Genomic DNA, 22986 nt, shown 5'->3' on the forward strand with positions numbered 1-22986 from the left:
TCATAAAGTGCTCACGTACTAAATTTAACTCGTCTGAGCACTTCATTTTATGAATAGTAATAAATATGCTAGAAACTATGCCTCCTGCTCCTATTTTAATGTAGATGGGCACAACTGTTATCACCATTATATAAGACAGAGGAACATAACTCACAAGAACAGTGGTAACATGCTTACCCTGCGCATGGCTTCCTCCTCTTCTTGACGCTTTTCATAATGTGCAAAGTCATCAAAAATTGAGGTGGTATGCTTGAAAGTAGCAATTATTTTGAGCACTTGCTTGGCTTTCTCTAGTGGTACTTCTTGGGTGTCCCTTGAATTGGTAACTGGTTTGTTGTCATTGTTCTCCAAGCGAATGTGCCTTAGTTGGTTATTGGGAACATCCTTAACAAAGACCCACTTAACCTCAAACTTGCCCTTCCACTTATCCTGAGACCAGACCCCTGCATATGCATTGTAGTCCACAACAGACTTCATCTCTGCCACACCACAAAAATGTCCACTGCCATTTACACTGAAAAGTAAATAGAGTGGGCCTTTTGCATTCAGGGAGCGGAAGGCAGCATCCAAACGCTTATTTCCATGCTCAGTACTACACCAGATGGAGTATTTGATAGACCGGTGAATATCATCCTCGGAGTAGCTTTTAATTATAAAGACACGTCCATTTTTCAAATTCCAATCAAAGTCTTTTGGGTTATAGTTGTTTATTGCCCTTAGTTTCTCCAATACTGGATGCACTTCAAGATTCGATGAGGACCCAACGGAGACAACACCCAAACCGAAGTTCTCGTTTCCATTTCCATTGTTCTGGTTAAAGCCCATTCCTCTGTTCCGAGGAGCCACCCAACGACTTTGAAGTGGCTGAACCTGATGAGCAGGTGGAGCCTGCTGCAAAGAGACTGGATGCTGCTGTGACTGCGGTGTCTGAGACTGGTGTTGAGACAGCTGGCCTTGCATTATTGTTGGGGACTGAATTAGTGGCTGAGGCTGCTGGATTAGTGCCTGAGGTGGCAGAACCGTCTGAGAAGAGGGTTTTGCCACCGACCCTTTATCGTCCCAAGTTCCAATATTCATGTTATGTTTTATAGGAGGCGGGGGTACTGCAGAACCACCAATACCCACATTGCCCTTCAGTTTCAGCTTTGGCTGAGGTTTAGCAGGTTTTCTAGCAATAGCTGCCCAAGAAGTTGGTTTAGGCGCAGAACTGCTAACGGGGGGTCCATTGTTTGCTGCAATACTGGCCATTCCAGAACTGTTCAACGATGACCCTACAGTTTTTGTCACAGCAGCAGTCATATCTCCTCCAATTTTCAGTCCAGCCATGCCTTGTTCAATACTGTTAATACCAGGCACCTTGCTTAATGCATCACTGCCAAACCCAGCCTGTCCATCAGCTATGGCACGACCAAGAGAACTTGGTGCGTAGCCGTAGCTGCTGCTGTAAGCTGAGCTCGGTGTTGATTGTCCCTGAGATGCACTTGTTCCCCATGTAGAGAAATCTGCATTGCCAGTAAAAAAATTAAATCCATGTTGGCTGAGGAATGGAGGGGTATTTCCCAAAGCACCTGGCTGACTAAACACACTCTCTGGTATATAGTGGTGTTCACCATTACTCATCTGTCCATAGGCTGTTAAATATGGCATAGGTGGGTCCCCTGCAGTTGACCAGGCTGCATTTTCAAGAGAATATGGAAATCCAATAGATGGAGCATAGTAACTAGGCATGTATGGGTCCGACATTGGTGGATAGCTGTTACTCTGGAAAAAAAACACAATCGGCCAATTAAAACTTGATCTCAGTAATTAACATATTTGGATGTGCAGGCACTACTAGACAACACGAGGAATGGGTACAACATTGCTGCTTGATAACCTATAAAGTTGGCAAAGTATTTTCTTAAACTATGTATATACTGTACTTCGAAGATCCACTTAACTAAGCTCATAGCAGTTAAACATTTCATGTTAAACAATAAAGCACAAATATGATGGACAATTAAAAGACACTTAGACTAATAATTAACAAACCAAACTCCCTCAAAGGACATTTTCCTAATGAAGGTTGCATTGGAGCTCAAATTTAAGACACTGACAACTAAAGGTCTATGGTATAGGAGTAATAGTATTTCATGTGTGTGCAGTAGGTAAGGCATGTAAAGAAATTAAGGAGATTTACAGGGAAAGAACCTTTTGCTACAAGTGGTAAAAGCAGAGATTCCATTTGAGCAGCAGTGCTGTGTTGGGGCCTCGCAGAGAAATCATCAAAACATGTTGTATCCAATATTCACATTTTGGTTTTGAAGTACTGTTTTGACAACTAGGGATTAAATGCAGCAGCCACTTGTTGGCTCATCTTGAATCCTTCATGCATTCAGGTAGCTTGTCACAATTTAAAGAAGCAGATTAAAACCTGGGGTTTCACTGACCCCAGGGGATCTTGGACACATACCCAAGAGGTCCTCCCGACATTTTAAAAAAAATGCAAAATTCTATATTTGCTAAAGTATAAAAAAAAATTTAATTTCAACATTTTGAATGGGAATAATTTTGAAATTGGAGCCTAAACATTAAGTTGATATTCTTAGTTTGAATTGGGATCAGCACGAGTATAGAAAACTTTATAGTATGGGCAATTGTTGTCCTCAATTGAAACTGAATCACTGGTATGTGCACCCAGGACCAAAGACGACACACTTTAGCTAATGTCTAGTAGATCACTTCAACTTTTAGAAATAAAACGATCTTTAAAAGTTCCAACATTTCCGTTAAAATGTCTTTTTGCTTATTTTTGTTTGGGAATTAGACACATTTTAGAATGTCTGTATATTTATTTTTTTTCTGAAACAGTTTACTAGTTTTGGTAACATTCAACACAGCTGTCTTTGCTTATTTGATGAACACTGGTCTTTGTATTTGTGTGTATTATGTTGCTGTTCAAATCGTAGAAATTACTTTGGTCCCCATTTTTAATTAGAGATTCAGTGGGGGAAAAGACGTCCCCAGAAGTAGATAAGTTAAGAACCACTGGTTTATAGGAAAGCTCTTTTTGACCAGATCTGAAAATTCATAAATAGTGTTCATTGAATTATTGTCCAATCAGTGCTTTCTCTTTTAAAAAGGATAAGTACTTTTATCACCTTTACAAACACACACAACTAAGCATTGTTACGCTATGTGAATTTGTAGGGTGCAGCTAATCTGCATTAATTTACTAATACATACATCAGGTATATGGAAATACATTTGGTGACACCCACAAGTCACATTTCGCCCCTAGTAGGTGCTGAAACCCCTGATCACGATATGTAAGGAGGCATCATGATTTACAGGACATGGTCACTGGCTTTGTCATGGAGTTCACCACATCATGATGTATATAAATTAAAGGCCCATTGACTTTGTCAGTGTGCCATGTTTATACAAAGCCGGAATATAGGCTTTGTAGGTCGGCCTTTAACAAGCAGAGAGGTGGAGGGTAGGCCACCATATGCCCTCCCCGAAGTATCAAGGTCATAACAAGGAAGAGTTCGGCAGAGAAAAGAACTAAGAAATAGAAGGTAGACTGTTTCTTAATCTTACAGAACCAATTTAAGGTCCAGAGTACGGACGTCACGTGACTTCTGCCAATCTTTGGTGGAAAGCAATCCTTTATGGCAGAGGAAACCTCACACATTTAATAGTGTCATGATTGATCACCCCCTTCCTTTCACCACCCAGGTAGTAGGTCAGTGCCACCAGGGCGGCTCAACCTCCTCGAAGACTTTAAGGTAAGGGAGTTCTTAGATAAAAACTACTGGACAAAGCGGGATCCAAACTAAAAATACATTGGGCTTCCTCAGTATTTAACCTTTATTGGTGAGTACCTCAGGTAGGTCTAAAACAAAAACAAGCTGGTACATGGAGGACAATGGCTCCGACCCATCTCTAATCTGCCAACATGTTTCTGCCCACCAGCTGTAGCCTAACAGGTCTGGGGTATTCTTCAGGGCTTTCGGATCCCTTAACTAACCTTAGAGGCTCTAATAGCCACATTGAAAATGTTTGCTATTATATGTAAACTACCAACAGCCCAGCTCTATTGCATCAAATCCTAAACGGACTATATAGTAGTTTCGATATATCAAAGATGCATTTGAAATTAAGAAAAAAATTAGCTTAGTAAAAATAAAGGTTTCTCCTAGTGAATCGAAAAAATGGCACGTAAAATTAAAAATTGTTGCAACTTGATTAAGGGTATGTACAGGTGTGGAAAATACAGTAAAGAGATGGATTGGAGTAGAGCGTCGAAGACATTTCATCACTTACGAAATATCCATATTTATAAGGTCAAATGAAAAGCTTAAAGGGTGTCCGAAATACCAGCACAAGGTGAAAAATTTTCATTTTGTACTACTTTTAGTATACACAAGACAGAACAGTCTGTAGCAAAGTAAAGTAAATATAACATTAATTGCTGATGCTTCGATGGGACAAAGTCTAAAAATCTTAACTGTAATACTAAAGAACTCCCACTTTCAGGTCTGAGCTTAAACAGTTTTCTGAGTTATAAACATTTGTACAGTTTATTTCATTGTAAGCCACATCTGCATAGTCATAAGTTCATCCCAGAAGTTGTCCAAACCTGTAAGCAAACATCTGGCAGGTACAATTTATGAAGCAATGATTTCTGCACGAAACCGTCCAGCATGCAACAAAATCTAAAATTAATTGAAGACCTGTGCCTCTTACCATTGCTTTATATAAAACCTTTTAAATAAATAAATATCCCTGAAAGACCACACTACCCCTAATAAAAAGAGTTTCACAAAGTCACATTCATATTGGCAAAGTTGGGGCTGTTTTATTTAAGAGAGGTCTATTTACCCCATCATGACTTCTGAGGGGAGTACTGTTAAGCCAATAAGTATGTGGGTGGTGCTGAGCAGGAAATCCTTCTGGGCACGAGGATTATATATTCATATATAAACATGTGTGTTCTGAACGTCAAAACACATCACCAAACTCGCACTCAATTATCAACATTCAAAAAATATTCTTTTATCATCACGTTGCATTTATTTATTCTTTGACTAAGTCCTAGTCCTTTCATTATTTTCTTCATTAATTTGTGATTCAGATTTGAGCCCAATGCAAAAAGAGTTTCACAAAGTCACATTCATATTGGCAAAGTTGGGGCTGTTTTATTTAAGAGGTCTATTTACCCCATCATATGACTTCTGAGGGTAGTAACCTTTACATCTCATAAAAAATATGTTTAAAGAAATTGTCATTTCCACGCTTTGCTAAAAAAAAATATAACAAATCATGAACACTATGCCTCCACATTTAAATCCAAGGCACCAATGTGCAACATACCAAGAGGACCATATCTTAATTACATTCACATTAGTCAAGTGATTGTCATTTCAAATAGCAGCAAGAGGATGGACTGCAACCGATGCAATGAAACTATTTGTAAAGAGACCTCATTGGATTATTTTTTCTGGTGAGAAAGACATCTGACTGAAAGACTCAAGCATGCATTCACAGAAGCAGAAGAGGCTCCACTGTCATAAGGCTTCATACTTTGGGATGGTTGGATGGAAATAGGAGGGAAGAGCGGAAAGAACAGTCTGGTAGTTCAGAGTAGTAAAAGCGATTTGGGCAAGTCAGAGCAGGGGTAAAGGATATTTTGGAAGTGGAATGGAATGAGTCAGAGCGGCAATTTGATGAGGTTTGGAGAGATTGGTTATTTAGTTTTATTGCAGTGGGAGGAAAATATATAAATATGTAGATACAGAGATTTTAACACGATATGTGTATGGAAGAGAAAGAAATATCAGGAGATCTAAAATTGTAGTGGATACAGTGTTCCATATGTACATACATGGATAAATATTTACAAACTCTGTTATGGCACGCCATGTGGGTGGTTCAACTAAGATATAAGAGGGAGAGTTAGCCAGAAATGGTGAGCATAGTATAATCCCACATAAAAGGGCACATTCCTCTAAAAAGTAGCCATTCAGTTCTCTCATTCACAGTAGAATTTCATTCTTAAGGAGACTCGTCCTGCTGCAGCATGGGCGGTGCATTTTACTTCATATAGGACATACTGTTGGAAGTCAGACCAGTTAAGCAGGCTTGATCAGTAATAGTATTCCATTACTGCATGGGAGTAAAGTGTACATTATTTTTCAGCCTTCCTAACCCCATGGCCAGGGAGAACTAAGAATATAAAAGTTCAGTTTCTTGTAACAAGAAAATGATCAGCCAACCATTTTTTTCTGTAACAATTCTGTATCATGGGGAGTGCAAAATTGTCTCACATGGCAGGTACACGTGCCCACTGAACTAGAAAGGTGAGAATATGGCAACATTCATGAGACAGTGAACTTAAGCGCAAGCAGACTAAACAAAAAGTCTCCTGAAGAGCCACAAAAGAAGAAGCATTTGGATTCCAATAGGTCTCGCATTAGGAACGTTTGAGCTATTGGTAATGTAAATGACATTTTTTATTTATGTTTTGTTTTTGAAAAAAGTGAAATTAATAGCGGTGTCATTTACAATGCCAATAGTTATAACTTTCCCAAATTTGACACCTATACAATTTGTAATGCAATATGTTTTGTATTTATGTGAACTACATGTATTGATATTACAAATTTTCATTTTTTACAATACTTAAATAAAAGTTATTGTAATTTATAATGGCAATAGCTTACAGTTTTGTAAATAACTTTTGTGAAGATTATGTTCAGTTTATTTTATTGTGACGAAAATACAAGAACAGAAGTGAAATGTTAACATCTTTGTTACATTTGTAATAAAGCTTGAAACATTGAGAGAAGATATTTGAACCAGGTGTTGAATAGTTGCACAGATTAATGCTGTGGTGGCGCTGAGTGGTGATGGCGAACGAGTGATGCTGTGGCATTCAGTGATGCTGTGGTAGCGCATAGTGATGTTGTAGTGCCCCAGAGTGATGCTGTGGTGGTGCGGAGTGATGCTGTATGCTATCCTATGCTTTGAATTGTGTTGTGCTATGCGGTGTTGTGCTACACTATGCTATGTGTTGTGCTACACTATGCGTTGTGTTGTGCTACACTATGCGTTGTGTTGTGCTACACTATGCGTTGTGTTGTGCTACACTATGCGTTGTGTTGTGCTACACTATGCGTTGTGTTGTGCTACACTATGCGTTGTGTTGTGCTACACTATGCGTTGTGTTGTGCTACACTATGCGTTGTGTTGTGCTACACTATGCGTTGTGTTGTGCTACACTATGCGTTGTGTTGTGCTACACTATGCGTTGTGTTGTGCTACACTATGCGTTGTGTTGTGCTACACTATGCGTTGTGTTGTGCTACACTATGCGTTGTGCTACACTATGCGTTGTGTTGTGCTACACTATGCGTTGCGTTGTGCTACACTATGCGTTGCGTTGTGCTACACTATGCGTTGCGTTGTGCTACACTATGCGTTGTGTTGTGCTACACTATGCGTTGTGTTGTGCTACACTATGCGTTGTGTTGTGCTACACTATGCGTTGTGTTGTGCTACACTATGCGTTGTGTTGTGCTACACTATGCGTTGTGCTACACTATGCGTTGTGTTGTGCTACACTATGCGTTGTGTTGTGTTTTGCTATGTGGGTGAGGGGATGGGTGAGGGGATGGGTGAGGGTGAGATGTAGCATTGCAGCTAGCAAGTCAAGTGTTTCCAAGCGGATTGTCCCTAGAGAGATGGCAACACAGCAACAGCATTTGAGGAGCAAGGCTACTGTACACAAGCATGGTAGGCTTTCACTTTCGTCCAGGAAAAAAATCAAAAAGAAAGGTGCAGAGAACGCTGAACAACACACGGCTTCCCAGCGAAATGGATGCAAAAAAACCCCAAGCTCTCGGTATTGCTGTGGCAGGGGGGGCGGGGGAGCGGGAGCGCATTACTTTGAAGTCTGATGGAGGACGGGGGGGGCGGCTTGGGAGAGGATTGCTTTGAAGTCTGATGCCGAGGCTCAGACAAATGGTGGTGTGTGAGCGGCTTTCTTTGAAGTCTGATGCAGAGGCAGATGGGTTTTGATGTGCACGCGCCTGCCTCACATGAACTGTATGCGATCTGCAGGTTAGGTAGACTTTTCGGACTGCTTACTATAATGTCGCCTATTCAATCCCTAACGGGATAGAATAGTCGAGACCTAAAAAGAGTACCAACAAATTCAAATTGTTTGGATTTCCAGTAGTACGTTCATAGAAAATCAAAATGAGAAATCGAGTAGACAGTTCAATCAAACGTCCCGACACCATGCAGACTTCCTTGCATGCATTTAATTTGAACGTACTTATCTAAGAAAACTCTAGGACAATAGAAAATATATGTATCCAATGCTTGCAGAGGCTTAGATTGTTGGTGGACTTGACTGTCTACAAACGGAAAACAGGTCAACTACATTTGTAGGGTTATATAACAAGATTGTTGGTGGACTTGACTGTCTACAAACGGAAAACAGGTCAACTACATTTGTAGGGTTATATAACAAGAAATGTCAAATTTTTAGGTATCTTATGCCTCAAGCACAAATTAAGCATAGAGGATTCTAGTGTCTTTATAAGAGACCTGGGCTATTTTTCCCTCCTAGGGAAGCTATTCTTCCCACCACCACTCCGTGTAATCTTCCAACCACCCAAAACTACCTATACATTTAACAAAGCACCCAATCATAAAATTGCCTGAATGCGGGCATCAATGGCCACAAAAGAACAATAAAAACTACCACATCAAAGTAATCAAGAAAACACACTAGATTGCAACCTAATTTCAATCATTAGCTTTATAATATTCGTATTGGGTTCACCGATACCCACAGAAAAGATGTCAACTTTTTTTCAAAAGAAGCACTTTGCAAAAGGATTCCTCTTCAAAAAGCTAAACGTCAAGGAGTACCAACTCTTTTACACCTACAACCCGATAAAAGTGAGGGCAGAACGAAATCAATAACATTACTGTAGTCTGACCGCAGCCAAGAAAATGAATGGGAAATTAGTATTCGAGTTCCCAAGATGAATGGAATGCGGGAGAGGGTTAAACGTACCCCACTCAGGCGAGTGGGGTCAGGAGTTTTTTTTCCAGGATATATTTAGCCTCAATTTGGTGATTGGGAATTTCAGAGATAACATCTGGAAACAGCCTTCGAAAATACTTGGTAAGAGAAACGTGCGCTAGTTTACGGTAAACCAGGATTTCTGGTTGGAGTCTGCCAAATGGAATCAGTCATATAAGATTTCCAGAAACCCAGCTGTGGAGCCAGAAGAGCAAATGATAATCCTATTAATTTGCTTACTGTTTCTATGATGGGCTCATTTGGACCATCAAAGCTAAAGAGATAGAACTAGACAGGAAGGATGAGGAGCAGAAGGGACAAGCAAATGATCAGTTTTTCAAGTGCAAACACTAGGAGAAACAAATTATCACCCCTCAGAATGATGAGGGAGTAAGGTGCCCTGGAAGAACTATGTGCAGATGGGTAAAGGTGAAAAACTCCTATGCAAGATTAAGTTTTGTTGTGTATTTAGATCGGCTTCACAAGGCCCAATACTTTCGTGGTTTTCTCTGAGACCATCAGAATGGCTGATATCTATGCAAGGATAAATAAAAAGGTTGCTTGGATATATCAAATAAGGCAGAATATTTAAGGTGCTGTGGAAGCAACAACCTCACTTGGCTTTCCTTTTGGTGTATTCTTAAACGTGTTTAAGTAAAAAAAATACTAGACTGGAACCTTTCACTCCTCTCTCTCATACAACATAACAGCAATTATTCACCCCTCCATGTGGGGAAAGAAAACAGTTTGCATTGTTGAATCTGTTAAATCCACAATACTGTTAAAATCTGCTCATTACGCGCTATGCGCCAAATATCACAGCCTCTAGTTCCTCCTAATTTTGATTGCCCACAAGCAAAAATCATGAAATTGGCAGATCCTACTGCAGCCATAGCAATATACCAATAGAGCTAAATACATTACCCCATAAAATATACATTCAAATATACCTATTAAACAAATTTCTGGGTGCAGCGGTGCCACAAACATACAGTTCGGGTATAAAATCTAGATAGTCATACAATGCATGGGGTAAGGGACAAAGACGCGAGACATGGTCTCTAAAGTATTATTCTTCGTCCATTACCGTATTACGATGCTATCTCACTCCTGAAGAGAAAGGATTTTATTAAGTGACAGTTGAACTGTGGGTCATCAATATACTGTTTAGGATATACAGACTAGATAAATTATACAATGCATAGGATAACTAAAAAGGAGACATGGAACATAGTCTTTAAAGTGCTGTTGTGCTTCACCACTAGCCACGTGTTAATGCTTTCTCATACTTAATTAAAAATGTTACCAAATGACAGTTAAGCTGTGGGTCATTCGGGTCAAGACATTTTAGTATAGTAGTTCTACAGGGACGCGCTTGCAGACTTACCGCAACGCCGTGAGGGGAACGGCTGTCCTTGGGCCTCGCTCTGCCAGGCCGTGAGGGGAACGGCTCCCTCTGCAGCACCAGCGCCGTGAGGGGAACGGCATCGCGACTACCAGCATTTCCGCCTACAACTCCCAGCAGTCTCCAGGGGAGCTACATCAGTCCTGCGCGAGCTCCAGCACTAAAATCGCTCGCCCCCATGCATCGCGGGCGGCGCCGGGCTAGCCCGGGCAAAGGGCGGGCTCTGTGGCCATCCGGGGCCGACCGAGGCCGGGCAGGGCCCGGTTCCTCCGCGAACCAAGACACGTGAATCCATCAAGAACTTGGGTAAGAACTCGTAAAATCTGGACTTCACAATGGACTTCTATTTTTAGATTGTAGTATAACGGATTTTCTTTTGCCGTCTAAAGCCAAACTTTGACTGGTTGCTAAGACGAGTAACGCGCCCTATCAACTATGGAGAAACGCAAGAGCACCGTGGGCACCTTAGACGCATACCTTCTGAGAGTCGAATCTCCAATTAACCAGGAGATTCAATTACCTGAACGTAGGCTCTCCATCGATCCCTCACAACTTCCATCTACCAGGAAGGATGATCCTACTAGTGCCTTATCATTGACCAACACTCCCTCCCTAATTTTCTCTCCTTCGCCTGTGGAATCTCCTCTAATTAACCACCTGAATTAATAGCAAGTCAGACCAATAATCCCACACCAAGAGGGAAGGGCCCCCAAACTCTGGGCCAAACAAAACACACTCGAGTCTTGGGCCCAAAACAGAAGGGGGGTAAGCTGCTCAAAGAGTGTAAGAGCCTAGTGGGAGCAGGTTCTCGTACTCTGGGAACCCAAATAGACGAAGACCAGTTGGCTCATCTACTGATAACCCCAAAGCAACCCTACATAAGCTAGGGAAACACATGGAAACTATTGTAATAAATATCTTAGAACAAAAAATTGGGGAAATTGTATCTTTATTGTCTTCCTCCTTTTATGATAAAATTGTTCTCAGAGAAAAAGATGGCTGAAATGAATGCAGATGTTGGCTTAAATAAAGTCCGACTAGTAGCGTCCATCCTGCCCCAATCTGTGAATAACATTGCACCATCGTTAAGGGACCCCCCTGACCAAATTAACAAAGCAGTTCGGCCCGGTCCTCACAGGGTAACGCAACTAGAGAAGCAAAATCCAACTGCCAGGGGTACTATTCCAAAGGTTACTAACAGCGAGGAGATCGCCACTGACCAGGGACAGATAAAGGCTCCACTTAACGCTCCAAACATTAAGGCTCAACCAAATGCAGATTGTCTAAATCTTCCACCTGCATCATGCCCTTATGTTATGGTCCTTACAGGTGATCCACCCCTAAAACAAGAAGTCTCCGAATCCTGGCTCTCTCTTAGGAATAAAGTTGGGATTGGTTAGTAAAATTCAAACGTTTTCACCCTCAAAACACTAACCAAATTCTTATGGTACGGAGGGTGGGATGGGTTGGGTCTTCCCAAAAAAGCATCCAGGGTGATTGTATAGTCATCAAGTTTAATACCCCAAGAACTGTTTGCTCTCTTTTAGCCTACAAGGAGGAAAAACTGACGCCATCTACTGCAATCCTCTGTTCCACTTGGCTTTTTTTATAGACCGGCCACCAATCTTACCACCAAATTTAACGGTTCCATTATAATGCAGAAAATATTCAAACTCGTCACTAATAGAGGAGGTGGACTGACAACTAACACTCCCAATAAGCTGTCCCTCCTCTAATTGTGAGAAAGCAATTAGGAGTTAAACGGCCGTTACACTCAGACCTCTCCCAAGACAACCTATCCCTGGTAACCTCTCCCCCTCCCCCTTTTCACCTAGCTACGCTCCCTAGATCACAGGCTCAGGAGTCGATACCATCTAACTATGATCAGAACATAATTCACCCAAGAGTTTATGATGCAAACCATTCAGAAATAGCTGTGGTCTACTCAAGTACAGCTTCTCCCCTTAAAGAGAGAATTCACCCTAATCCTTCTCCTCACACTGTGGCTGAACCCCCGGGAGGGTCTGCTATTAGTGTAATATTTTGGAAAATTGCCTGTCTTCGATCAAAGACTAATCATGAAAAGTGGATAACATTTGTGCGGTGTTATGACATCCTCTCTTCAGGAGACATGGGCAGTATCATATATCCATTTAAACGGCTACAAAACATTACTTTCCCCGGCACTCACCTCACCCTCCGGGCGAGCAAAAGGTGGTTTAGTAGTCTATGTTTCTAACCTAACTCAAGATTTAGAAACCAGCTCCCTAAAAAAATGAGAACTACCAAATAATCGTAATAAAAGCAAATAAACAAGCTCACATTCTGGTAGTAAATTTTCATAACAACCTACAGGAATCAAAACTTGTCGATACCCTGAAGGAAATCGCCATTTCCTCCTAGACTATATCAACAGCAACCAGGGGAAAGATCCCACAATTATATGGGGAGGTGATTTTAATCTATCACTGTGAAAAAAATAATATTACCTGCGGTTATCTGGACCGTCAAGAGAACATCACTAATTTTCCTCCCTCCTTAATAGGTGGGTATATGAATGAGACAATGTCACTCCTCCAACTGGCCTTTGCCAATGAGCTGCTAACACCTACCGTTCGCCTAAGTCCTACCTATAATGGAAGAGGAGCGTCAACCTGCATGGACTTCATCCTTATGGCAACTAGCGCAATTAATCTTATCACTAATTTTAGCACGCACAATTGTGTATATAGTGACCATTTCCCTATTTCGATCAGCATGCAAATGCTAGGGGGCAGGGCAAAAGAGAAAACGCTCTACCAGGATGAAAATCTCACCATGAACAGGCTAAATGGTTATGCAATAAAATGGACTAGTATTGACCCTGAAATAATAACCGAAAAGATTGTTAAAACGTCCAAGGAAGCTCTTAATTATTGCCTGGCCGAGAGTTTGTCTCCTCAGGAGATCATAGACAACTTCAAAAGAATAACCAAAACTGTTAATGAAGCCCCTACCATCATTCCAAAAGGGAAAAGAAAACTTACATCTAGCTGGTTTAACTCATCTTGTTCCAAGGCTTACTCTGCTCTCAAAGCAGCCATCAAAAAATCCCCTAGAGACAGGGTTGAAGTTATCCACTTAAGGAAATATCACAAAACACTCGCTCATCGAAGGAAAGAATTAAAAGATGAACACTGGGTCGCCTTGCATAATAGCTGTAAAGCTAGAGATAACATAGCCTTTTGGGGGGGTAATCAATTCAACATTTCTTTCAGGCCCAAGAGAAAGTGGTAACATTGAAGTTACAATTACTGAAGGTGAATGGATAGCCTATTTCTCCCAAATGTTCAGTCTTACGAACCCTGATATACTAACCCCTGGTAATTGTGGGCAAAGGCCTGAAGACATAAGCGCGCTCCCTAGCTTTAGACTTCACTTTGGCTGAAGTTGAGCTAGCTTTGAAGGCAAGTAGAGGAGGGAAGGCCCCGGGACCGGATGGGGTTACCGTGGCTCTATATAAATTTAAAATAGCTCTATGGGCACCCCTATTACTTAGGGTCCTGGGAGCCACCGGTAAGGTTGGACTCCTGGACTCTTGGTCGGAGTCCATATTGGTCCCGGTTTTTAAAAAGGGAAACCATAACAACCCAACGTGCTACCACCCCATCTCTTTACTTGATTCATTGGGAAAGGTGGTGGGCCGAATTCTTCTAGACCGATTGCAGCGCTGGACGGAAGATATCATATCTGACCTCCAGTACGGCTTCAGGGAGGGTCTCGGTACCATCGAGCAGGTCCTAAACCTGGTGCTACTCAGAGGCAAGTATGTGGATGTTAAGGGGGGCAGACTATGCATGGCATACGTTGATCTTACAGCAGCATTCGACTGCGTGGGCCATGCAAAAATCAGGAACATTCTGATAAAAATGGGGGTTAATGGGCTTTTGATTAATTATCTCAGAGAAATCTACTCAAACGCAACAGCAAGAGTAAGATATGGCCTGGGATACCAGCTATCCTCAGCTTTTAAGGTGGAGCAGGGAGTAAGACAGGGCTGTGTACTGGCTCCCTTCCTCTTTACATTATATACAAATGGCTTGGAGTCAGCCATGCTGGAGGGATGACAGGATCTTCCATTAGCCCAGACCTCCCAATCCCCGCACTTCTCTACGCAGATGACGCAGTTATCATCGCCCGCACCCCCCTAGAACTGCAACGCTCCTTAAATCGATATAACGCATTCATGTCACAGTTGGACTTAAAAATTAATATAAAAAAAGACCTTTATAATGACCTCTGGTAAGAAACTAAGGGAAACGACATCTACCTAAGGAGCTCTAAGATTGTTCACACTTCAACCTACCCATATCTGGGAGTGGTCATAGATGAAAAGGGCACATGGAAAAGAGCAATTGAGGTCAGAAAGATGCAGGTCCTAAAAGCCACAAAGGCCCTAGTAGCATTCACACAGAGGTTTGGGAAAAGACCGCCCAAGGAGATGCTCGAAATCTACTGTGCTAAATGTGTTAGTAAAGCTATCTATGGGGCTGGGGTGTGGGGACATGTGCAACCCAAATATATTCAAAAAGTAGAAAACAGTTTAAGATTCTTACTCGCGGTGCCGCAATCCATGTCCACATACAGCTGCCACTTAGAACTGGGAGTACCCTACATCTCAGACATCATTCGGATGCAACCAGTCCTGCTATGGCATCGTATCTGGACATCTAATAAATGAATGCTCACACAAGAAATTGTTACAGATTGTTTAAAGTTAGAACACGTTCAAAAGATTCAATGGCTAAAATTTGTTGAGAAGTTCTTTTGTGATTTGGGACTGCAGAACTACTACTACAATCCTCGGGAAATGGCTACGATCTCACGAAAATTATTAAGGACTGAGTGCTTAAAACATCTAGCTGACCTCAGACGGTCTGCTGAGGCGCATAAAATCTCTGTACAGCACTCGTCAATTCAAACAACTGACGCGATTGAGCCCTATTTAACTCTGAAGCTATCCAGTTTTGAAATCTTTTTACTGATTAGATTTAGATTAAACAACTTGTAACTTTCCCAGTACCAAACGATTGGTCTAAGCACCTAACTCATTGCCCGTGTGATGGTATCTCAGCGCAGTCTCTCCGCCATGGAACCCTTTTTTGTAAATTTTATTCAGAACCTAGAAAGCGCTGGCTCATACCATTACTGAAACTGCTGGGTTTTCGTCAATGCCGCCCCGCATTTCTGCTTCTCCAATCATTGGAATCAGACTATATAGCGATAAATAAGGCAAGATTTTTAAAATGTTGTATCCGGCATCGAACTAATTTGTAGCCAGAGCTAAGTTCGGTTATATTTAATAAACACCGGTGCATGATGATTTTAACTTATAAAAGGACTCATTTTAAGAAAATAGCCCAATATTGTGTATTGGGCTGCTATATACGACATAGTTGGAAAACTTCTAATGCACTTTATTTGGTCACTGAAGGGAGTACCCAGATATATTTCTAAATTTCAGATTTTATAATCTTGCAGTACACTTAAGAAATTTGTGAAACTTGCCTCACTTTAAGGTATTCTATAACCGAAAGATTGCACATTGCTACTAGAAACTAATGCACTTTTCTGCCATATTTTGCACATGACTGTCTTTGCTAAGAATATTTGCTACTTTTGTAATTTATCAGAATTCCAAACTGTTTTAGACCCTTAAATTGTTCCTCCTGCAGGTAGGTCATTGCGAACTTTGCACATTGTTGAGCCGAGACCAATAGTCCTTTCTGCTCTATTTGGCACATGACTTTCTTGCTAAGAATATCCATCATCTATGCAACTTATTTTTAGATCCATTTTACACAGAGTTAATATCTCGCATTGTCCAAAATACAGAGGATTTGCTTTTTAACAATCTTTTTATTATGAACATGGCAACATTACTAATAATTATGTATTTGTGATGATTTTTAACATGTATATCTTGTAACTGCTTATATGGTCGTGCACTGCATACCGAATAAAGCTTTTTATATATAACTGATACAGGTACGAATGCCTCTTGCATTAAGTAAATTATTTAGCAGTTGGTGACGGTGTACCCTTGGCGCTGGGCAGATGCATATTAAGTAAGTAAAGTCCTGTATCAGAGCTCTACAAAGCCTGCATGACTTTGGGCCCGATACCTCTAGTTTGACAGGTGTGCATTAGTTAGCAGAATAACAAAATCATATTGCCAACTACTTTGTCTTTAGATAAGTAGAGAAAGACAGACTCGGATATGTTGCTGGTTGCAGTTTTGTATACGTTTGCAAGACCATCCATGCATGGGCTTTCTTGCTTAGCCTGGCTTTGCCCTCCATTAATGAATGATGCTTTCCCACCTTAAGTATTTGTTGAAAAGAAGTAAATGGTAGGTTCCGCTGTCAAAGTCTACCGTCTTGGTGAGCTTTAAAAAAGATTGTAGATACTTCGTGTAGGCGGAATGGGGATCGCTTTGTAGTGCCTTCCAGAGCGCATCGTTAATCTGGTTTCCTCGGTTAGAGCCCAAATTCTAACCAAACCTGTGCCGGTGAGGAGTTACAGGGTAAGAATACAGTTTTGTAAAACCTTGTTTGCAGGCTGTCCAGGATCGCCACCTGTTTCCCGTGCTGAATTTCGCTTCCGTATGCTATAGTCGGTAGAAGTTTTGCTTGAATTACAGCCAAAAGTGGAGTGAACAATGGGTCTTTGCCTAATATTGGCTTTCTGCTCAATATCAAAGCGTCAATCTCCCTTTTTCAATATGGTCTCATACTGCTTATGAAGCGTTAATCGAATGTCCATTGTATCCCTAGGTATTTGTAATTGCTAGCCACTTCGTTTTATGTTGCTAATTGTTTGGGGATGCGACAGCTTACGATCATGGCTTTAGTTTTTGTTGCGTTTATTTCGAAGAAGTTCGCAAATTTCCCAGTTTATTGATTGCTCTTTGCAGGCCAATTCTTGTTTAACTTAGGAGCACTATATCATCAGCGTAGGATAGGTGTGTAATAGGCAGTGTGCCAAAGTGTGGAGGATGAGAGTTGGCCTCATCTAGCCTTGGCGATAGGTCCGCCATGAGGAGGTTGAACAAATGAGGCGCTAGGACACAGTATTGCTTTAGGCCCTCACTTGTATAGATTTTCCTGGGAAGCCTCTTTCCATCGGCTATTATAACTTGCTTCCACTTGTTGGTATACAGCTGCATTATTTTAACTTGCATCCACATGTTGGTACAATAGGTCTCAGTAGAGTTGAGCAGTCAATATTAAATCCTAGAAAAAGTTGTAGGTTTGAAACTCCGATACAGTAAAAGAGTAATCACACAATTTCAATGTTGAATCACAGCTCTTTTACAACAAAAAAAGATCTTTGTTTACATGCAAGAAATAAAGTGTAAAAAAATAAGAACGAAGAAAACCAAAAGTTTCTAGCACCCTGTAGGCGGAGGTACGCGGTTTAATTGTTTGATAGTTCATGTACTTCCTAGAAGCAGCTTATGTCCTGGTGAGTATGAGATGACTTGAACTTTTTTCTGGCTTCAAACAGGCCCAGGTCCTGGACGTCTCTAGTGCAGAGACAATCAATCGAGTATAAGGTCTACTTTTGGGACCGAGTATTAGTTTGGTTATGAATTTTTTTTTTTTTAATGAAATTGCAGTGGGGAAAATACTTTCAATGCTGAATTACGAGGGCATAACTGGACATAAAAACTAAAATATAAAATCAGCAAATTTCATAAAGGTCAGAAGATTCAGGGGTTCTATAGATGGCAATCAAGCTTTCCAGACTTTCCACGTACAAATATTAAGTCATTTTTAGGCCTGGCAGGCCTTTTAGCTATTTAAGACCAGGGGCTGTGGAATTTAATAAAATATCTATTTGTAAATGGAACAGGCTGCTTCATAAATCTACCGGTCATGTTAAATAAAATAGAACTTGTCACTTTGGTTTCAAGTAATGGGGGCAAAAATGAGGGCAGCAATCTCAATATATAAGAGCTCTGATTATAGCCTTTCTGATTAGGACACAGCTCATGCTATAGTAGGGTTTGAATACTAGCAACTCCCTTATTTTGCCACCTTTCTGCATATCTACATACAGTGGCTGGAGTTGAGGTAAGAAATCGTTCTAGGGTTTAAATACCCTTTTGAGTTCTACGGAACGACCAACTTCCATGTTATGGGGGTTTTCGGCAGCTCTAATCTTTTCCCATATTGAGCATGGTAGGAAACCTATTCCTGACAGTGGCAGAAGTAAGGCTTCTTCAGGGTTTGGGAAAAATGTGCTTGGGAGGGAAAGTGAACTTGTGAAAGCTCAACAGATGTTTGCATGAGCAAATCTGCATATGCAGATTTGCAAGTGCTAACTCACAGTTCAAATATTTTCTAGGAGTATGACTTCCTTGACCACTTCTGTAAATTATTGTGAATTCACAAGTCTTAAATCTGCACTAATGTACCACGAGTGCACTTTTGTGACTTTCTTGAAGAATTGGGCCCCTAATTAGATCTAGCGTTAACCAAGACCAGTTGTTTTTTATTACAATGAGTGAGAGCATTCTGCTCTTTCACGAGGAGCATATCGGCAAACCAAGTAGTTTTGCTCAGCACCAGGAACACGGTGGCAAAGTGTGCTTTTTTAGACCAAAAAATACTTTTGTTTGTTATAATAGTGATGGCCCGGCAGCTTACACACCAATAAAGTTTTACAAAAACTATGTCAAGACATACACTGACAAAACCAAACAGCTGACCACCATTAGCTTTGCCTATGCTGGTTTGTGTTCATGTTTCCTATAAACTTGTGGAAACTGGTTACACCAATGTTCCATTATGATACCTTTTTGTAAACACCAGCATGCATTAACACATAAATGACAAAATGAAATGGGGGCAGCAGATCACATAGGCAAATTTAAAACTAACCAAGGCAAGCGGGGGGGATCTTAAAAGTTCTTAGGAGTTGTGCCGTAAAGGTTATAGGCCCTCCTGTAGAAATGTATAAAGTTCAAGCAAGGGGAGCCACTTTGTACGGAGCTGAACTTTGGGGCTACTGTCAGACCAAAACTCTGACTGTGACTGAAAACAATTTTTAAGGCAACTCTTGGGCCTCCCTCAAAGTACCCCCCTAATCCCCTTAAGGATGGACCTGGGTATTCTCCCCATGGCTGATTTGATCGCCTTTCACCCACTCCTCTATTGGCGACGGCTATGGAGTACCCCAGAGCTGGTTAACTACAGAGAGGAACTAAAATCAGCTATGCACATTTTGGGGACGGGGAAAATCCCTTGGCTGTCCTATATTAGGGAAGAATTCAGTAAAATATGGAGAAATGATCTGTGGTCTTCACCTGAGGAGTCATGTCATGCTACTTTCACACAGTCACTAACCTCTGCTTTGAAAGAACACCGTTTGATGTGTATCATTCGGTCAACGAGTCACCTAGTCTAACCTCCAGGTTTTTAGATGTTAAATTCCACTATACCTTGGAGCCGGCCTTAGACCTTATTCAACCATTTGCAGTCAATAAATTGTTTCTTCAATTCAGACATGGGACGCTCCCCCTTTATGCGTATACTAATAACTGGGTGGGTGCCAATAAATTATGTCCTGGGTGCAATGTGACAGAAGAGACGGATACCCATTTGATCTTTTTTTGTCCTGCATACAAGGGGGCTAGATGTAAATGGGTTCTCCCCCTTTGCAGGAACTTAGAAATACGAAACTACAGCGAGGTCTTTAGGATTACTAAAGTACGACACACATCCGGTTTTTGTTGCTGCTATAATAAAATTTCTATTTGCAATGTGGTGCAAATGCAGATGTTTAGTGAGAAGTTAGGGTTGAGACTTGAAATGGTGCTTGATGTAATTAAGATCCATTTCCCTGATTTTAAATGCTACTAATTGATGTTTACTTTTTAACTTTGTTTTTTAGTTTATATTTTTTTATGGATTATGCCTTATGCTGACATTTTCCAATATGCTCCTAAAAACTGTTCTTAACTGTTACATTTGCTTATGCCTAAAGTACTGTACGGGTTTATAATATGAGGAGGCAAGACCCTCTCTTTATTGCCACCTCTTTGTCACCTGGGGTTTATATGTAAATAGTGTTACTATCTGCTCATTTATCAATTTACTTCATTTTTTAGCGTGTTTCATGATGTTGAATTTACATTGTTATATTATTGTGCTTTTTATCGCAGCAATTGCCGAAATAAAGTTTCTTTGAATTGATTAACACATTTTACTAAATGACGCTTCAAAGAAATAGTGCTTAAAATTTCACAATAGTTAAGGGGTTGGTTAAGCAGCAGGTGTTCAAAGTTGGGAGAAAATGCCGTTGGCTATATGTTCTACCTGCTAAAGGTGAACGTAAACTACGGATTAACAAGCCATGTTTGGTATTCAGGCATCCAGTCAAGATTTGACTATAGGTGCAATTCTGGGAACAAACTTTGGATTTCCAAGTGTTGGCTGCAATGGATATTAAGGAACGGCAATGTTAACCCAGCTACACACAGAACATAGGCAGTTCACAATGCAAAACTTAACACACTAGTGAATAACTGATGATGGTGGCAAAACGCAAGTGACAGCGCAAATCTGACCTGGCACCAAGAAAAAGTGATGGGGCAAATCCGACCAAGTACAACAATTTTCCTGACATACGGTGAGCAATCTTGGAAAAAAAACTAGGAGTTTGCTTCCACTGGCATAGTAGTCATTTCCAACATATCACTACGGCCATCTGATGCCTTGGCCTGTGAGTTTCTTGTAACCAGTTTGTTTTCATCCATCAAAGCACTTGCCCATTATTCATGCACCACGTAACTCACTAATCCATGTCATCTGCCCATCCAATGATTGCTCATTCTCACTATCAACTACCCATCCTTGCACTTCTAAGCAAAAAACAGCAGGGCCTACATGCAAGGTTTGTTTTAAAAAGACATAATTATCACTTAATTTGTATCATAATGGCGGGTTTTTCTAGGTCTTTGAAAGAATCCGTTCACACAAGTGAAAGGCTGGCCAGCCAGTGAAGCCATCAATAGCAGTCTGCAAAAGCAGTGGAAAATCAAATTACTCCGCTACCAAAAATCTAGTGTGGCAGAGGCATGCGACGGGTAATAACGGGCAAGTGGGGTTAAGTCAAGGGGTTTGGGTTAAGAAAGATAGAGCAAGAGGAGCGGAGGTAGAAAATATGATATCGAAGGAAAGCATGACGTTTAAGCAAGCAGGAGGTGATTGGGAGTGATAGAAGGCAGATATATAGACAAACATAGGTTGAGAACACAAAGAAGAGGCAGGAGGAAAAAAAAGGTGTGAACGGGTGGGAAAGGTACAACAAAACTGAATAGGAGAAATAGACTTGTATAAAGAGTTAAGTCAGGAGGGAGGAAAAAATAGTGGAACAGCAGAAAGAGGGGTAGTGGGTAGGATAAACAGGCATGTATGAACAGACACACAGAAGGGCAGGGATAATAGCATATGCAATGCGGAGGATAAAAAAAGGAAAGCATGCCATTGATTAAACAGAGGGAAGCAAAAGCTTCAAAAACGTTAACGCTATTTAAATTCGAACTGAAACGTGAATATACTAAGAAAAAAAAACACGTTACACACTAATAATCCCAAGCGATGTACTGCTATTGATCAGGACTTAATATTTGGTGCTACTTAGGCTGTTCAATTTATTCGTGGTCTGTAAGCAGAGGAGACAATGTTTAGTCTATATTAGGTAATATGAACTATAATTACGGTCAGCTTCAGTACTATATCATGCATGACAATTCCAGCAGCTAAACCATTACCCTAAATTACGACATACAAACACAAACACTTCTGTGGCTATTCAGTCTTTAACCCTAAATTATAAAGTGATCCATGCTACATTGGAAACTCAAAATTCATGTACAAGCTATACTTTACTGACAAGGATTCCGAACTCTAGCATAACTAACCCTTTGCTAAATTAGGGTCTCCTTCTATTGTGCCCTTCTTCTGAGACCCCCAAATCCATACATATTCTTAATATCCAGTCGCACTAGACATGCTTGTTTGCAGCAAGCACATCTGGAAAAAACAGTGTAATACATACATGTGTACTAAAACGTAGTATTGTGTCTGCAGCTAGGAAAGCCACCGATGCATTTTACAGCTGCAGGAGAACTATCCAAGCCAAGCTATCATGGGTTAGTATTTGTTAGGTATGAAAATAATGGTGGACGTGGTGCTTGTAATTAGAGTACTTAAAATTAGGAGTACTGTAGAGTTGGGGATAAAGTTATTTAGCAAGCAGCAGGTACAAAGTCGAGCAAACTAATCTTATTCAGTGACTTTTTGAAGTTTATCCAAATATAAATGTAACAGTTATAGAAAAATGGACACAGCCGTTTAATGCTCTTGGCAGTAAATAGCCACTAAACTCAAACTCCAAATAAAATAGAGCAATGCTTTAATAAGAGTACCAGACATTGTTGATAATTAAG

At 40.7% G+C, this 22986-nt stretch overlaps 1 protein-coding gene across 3 annotated transcripts in view; it reads right to left on the reverse strand.

Moving 5' to 3' along the window:
* The window catches only part of YTHDF3 (YTH N6-methyladenosine RNA binding protein F3), a 51141-nt gene that overhangs the window by 24467 nt on the left and 3688 nt on the right, over positions 1-22986 (reverse strand). For all 3 annotated transcript variants that reach the window (XM_078687245.1, XM_078687246.1, XM_078687247.1), the window contains one exon: positions 178-1761. In XM_078687245.1, coding sequence (XP_078543371.1) covers positions 178-1761 — 1584 coding nt within the window. The remainder of the gene's footprint in view (positions 1-177; positions 1762-22986) is intronic.

This window comes from Lissotriton helveticus, chromosome 4_1, assembly GCF_964261635.1.
Source record: "Lissotriton helveticus chromosome 4_1, aLisHel1.1, whole genome shotgun sequence".
Lineage (NCBI taxonomy): Eukaryota > Metazoa > Chordata > Amphibia > Caudata > Salamandridae > Lissotriton > Lissotriton helveticus.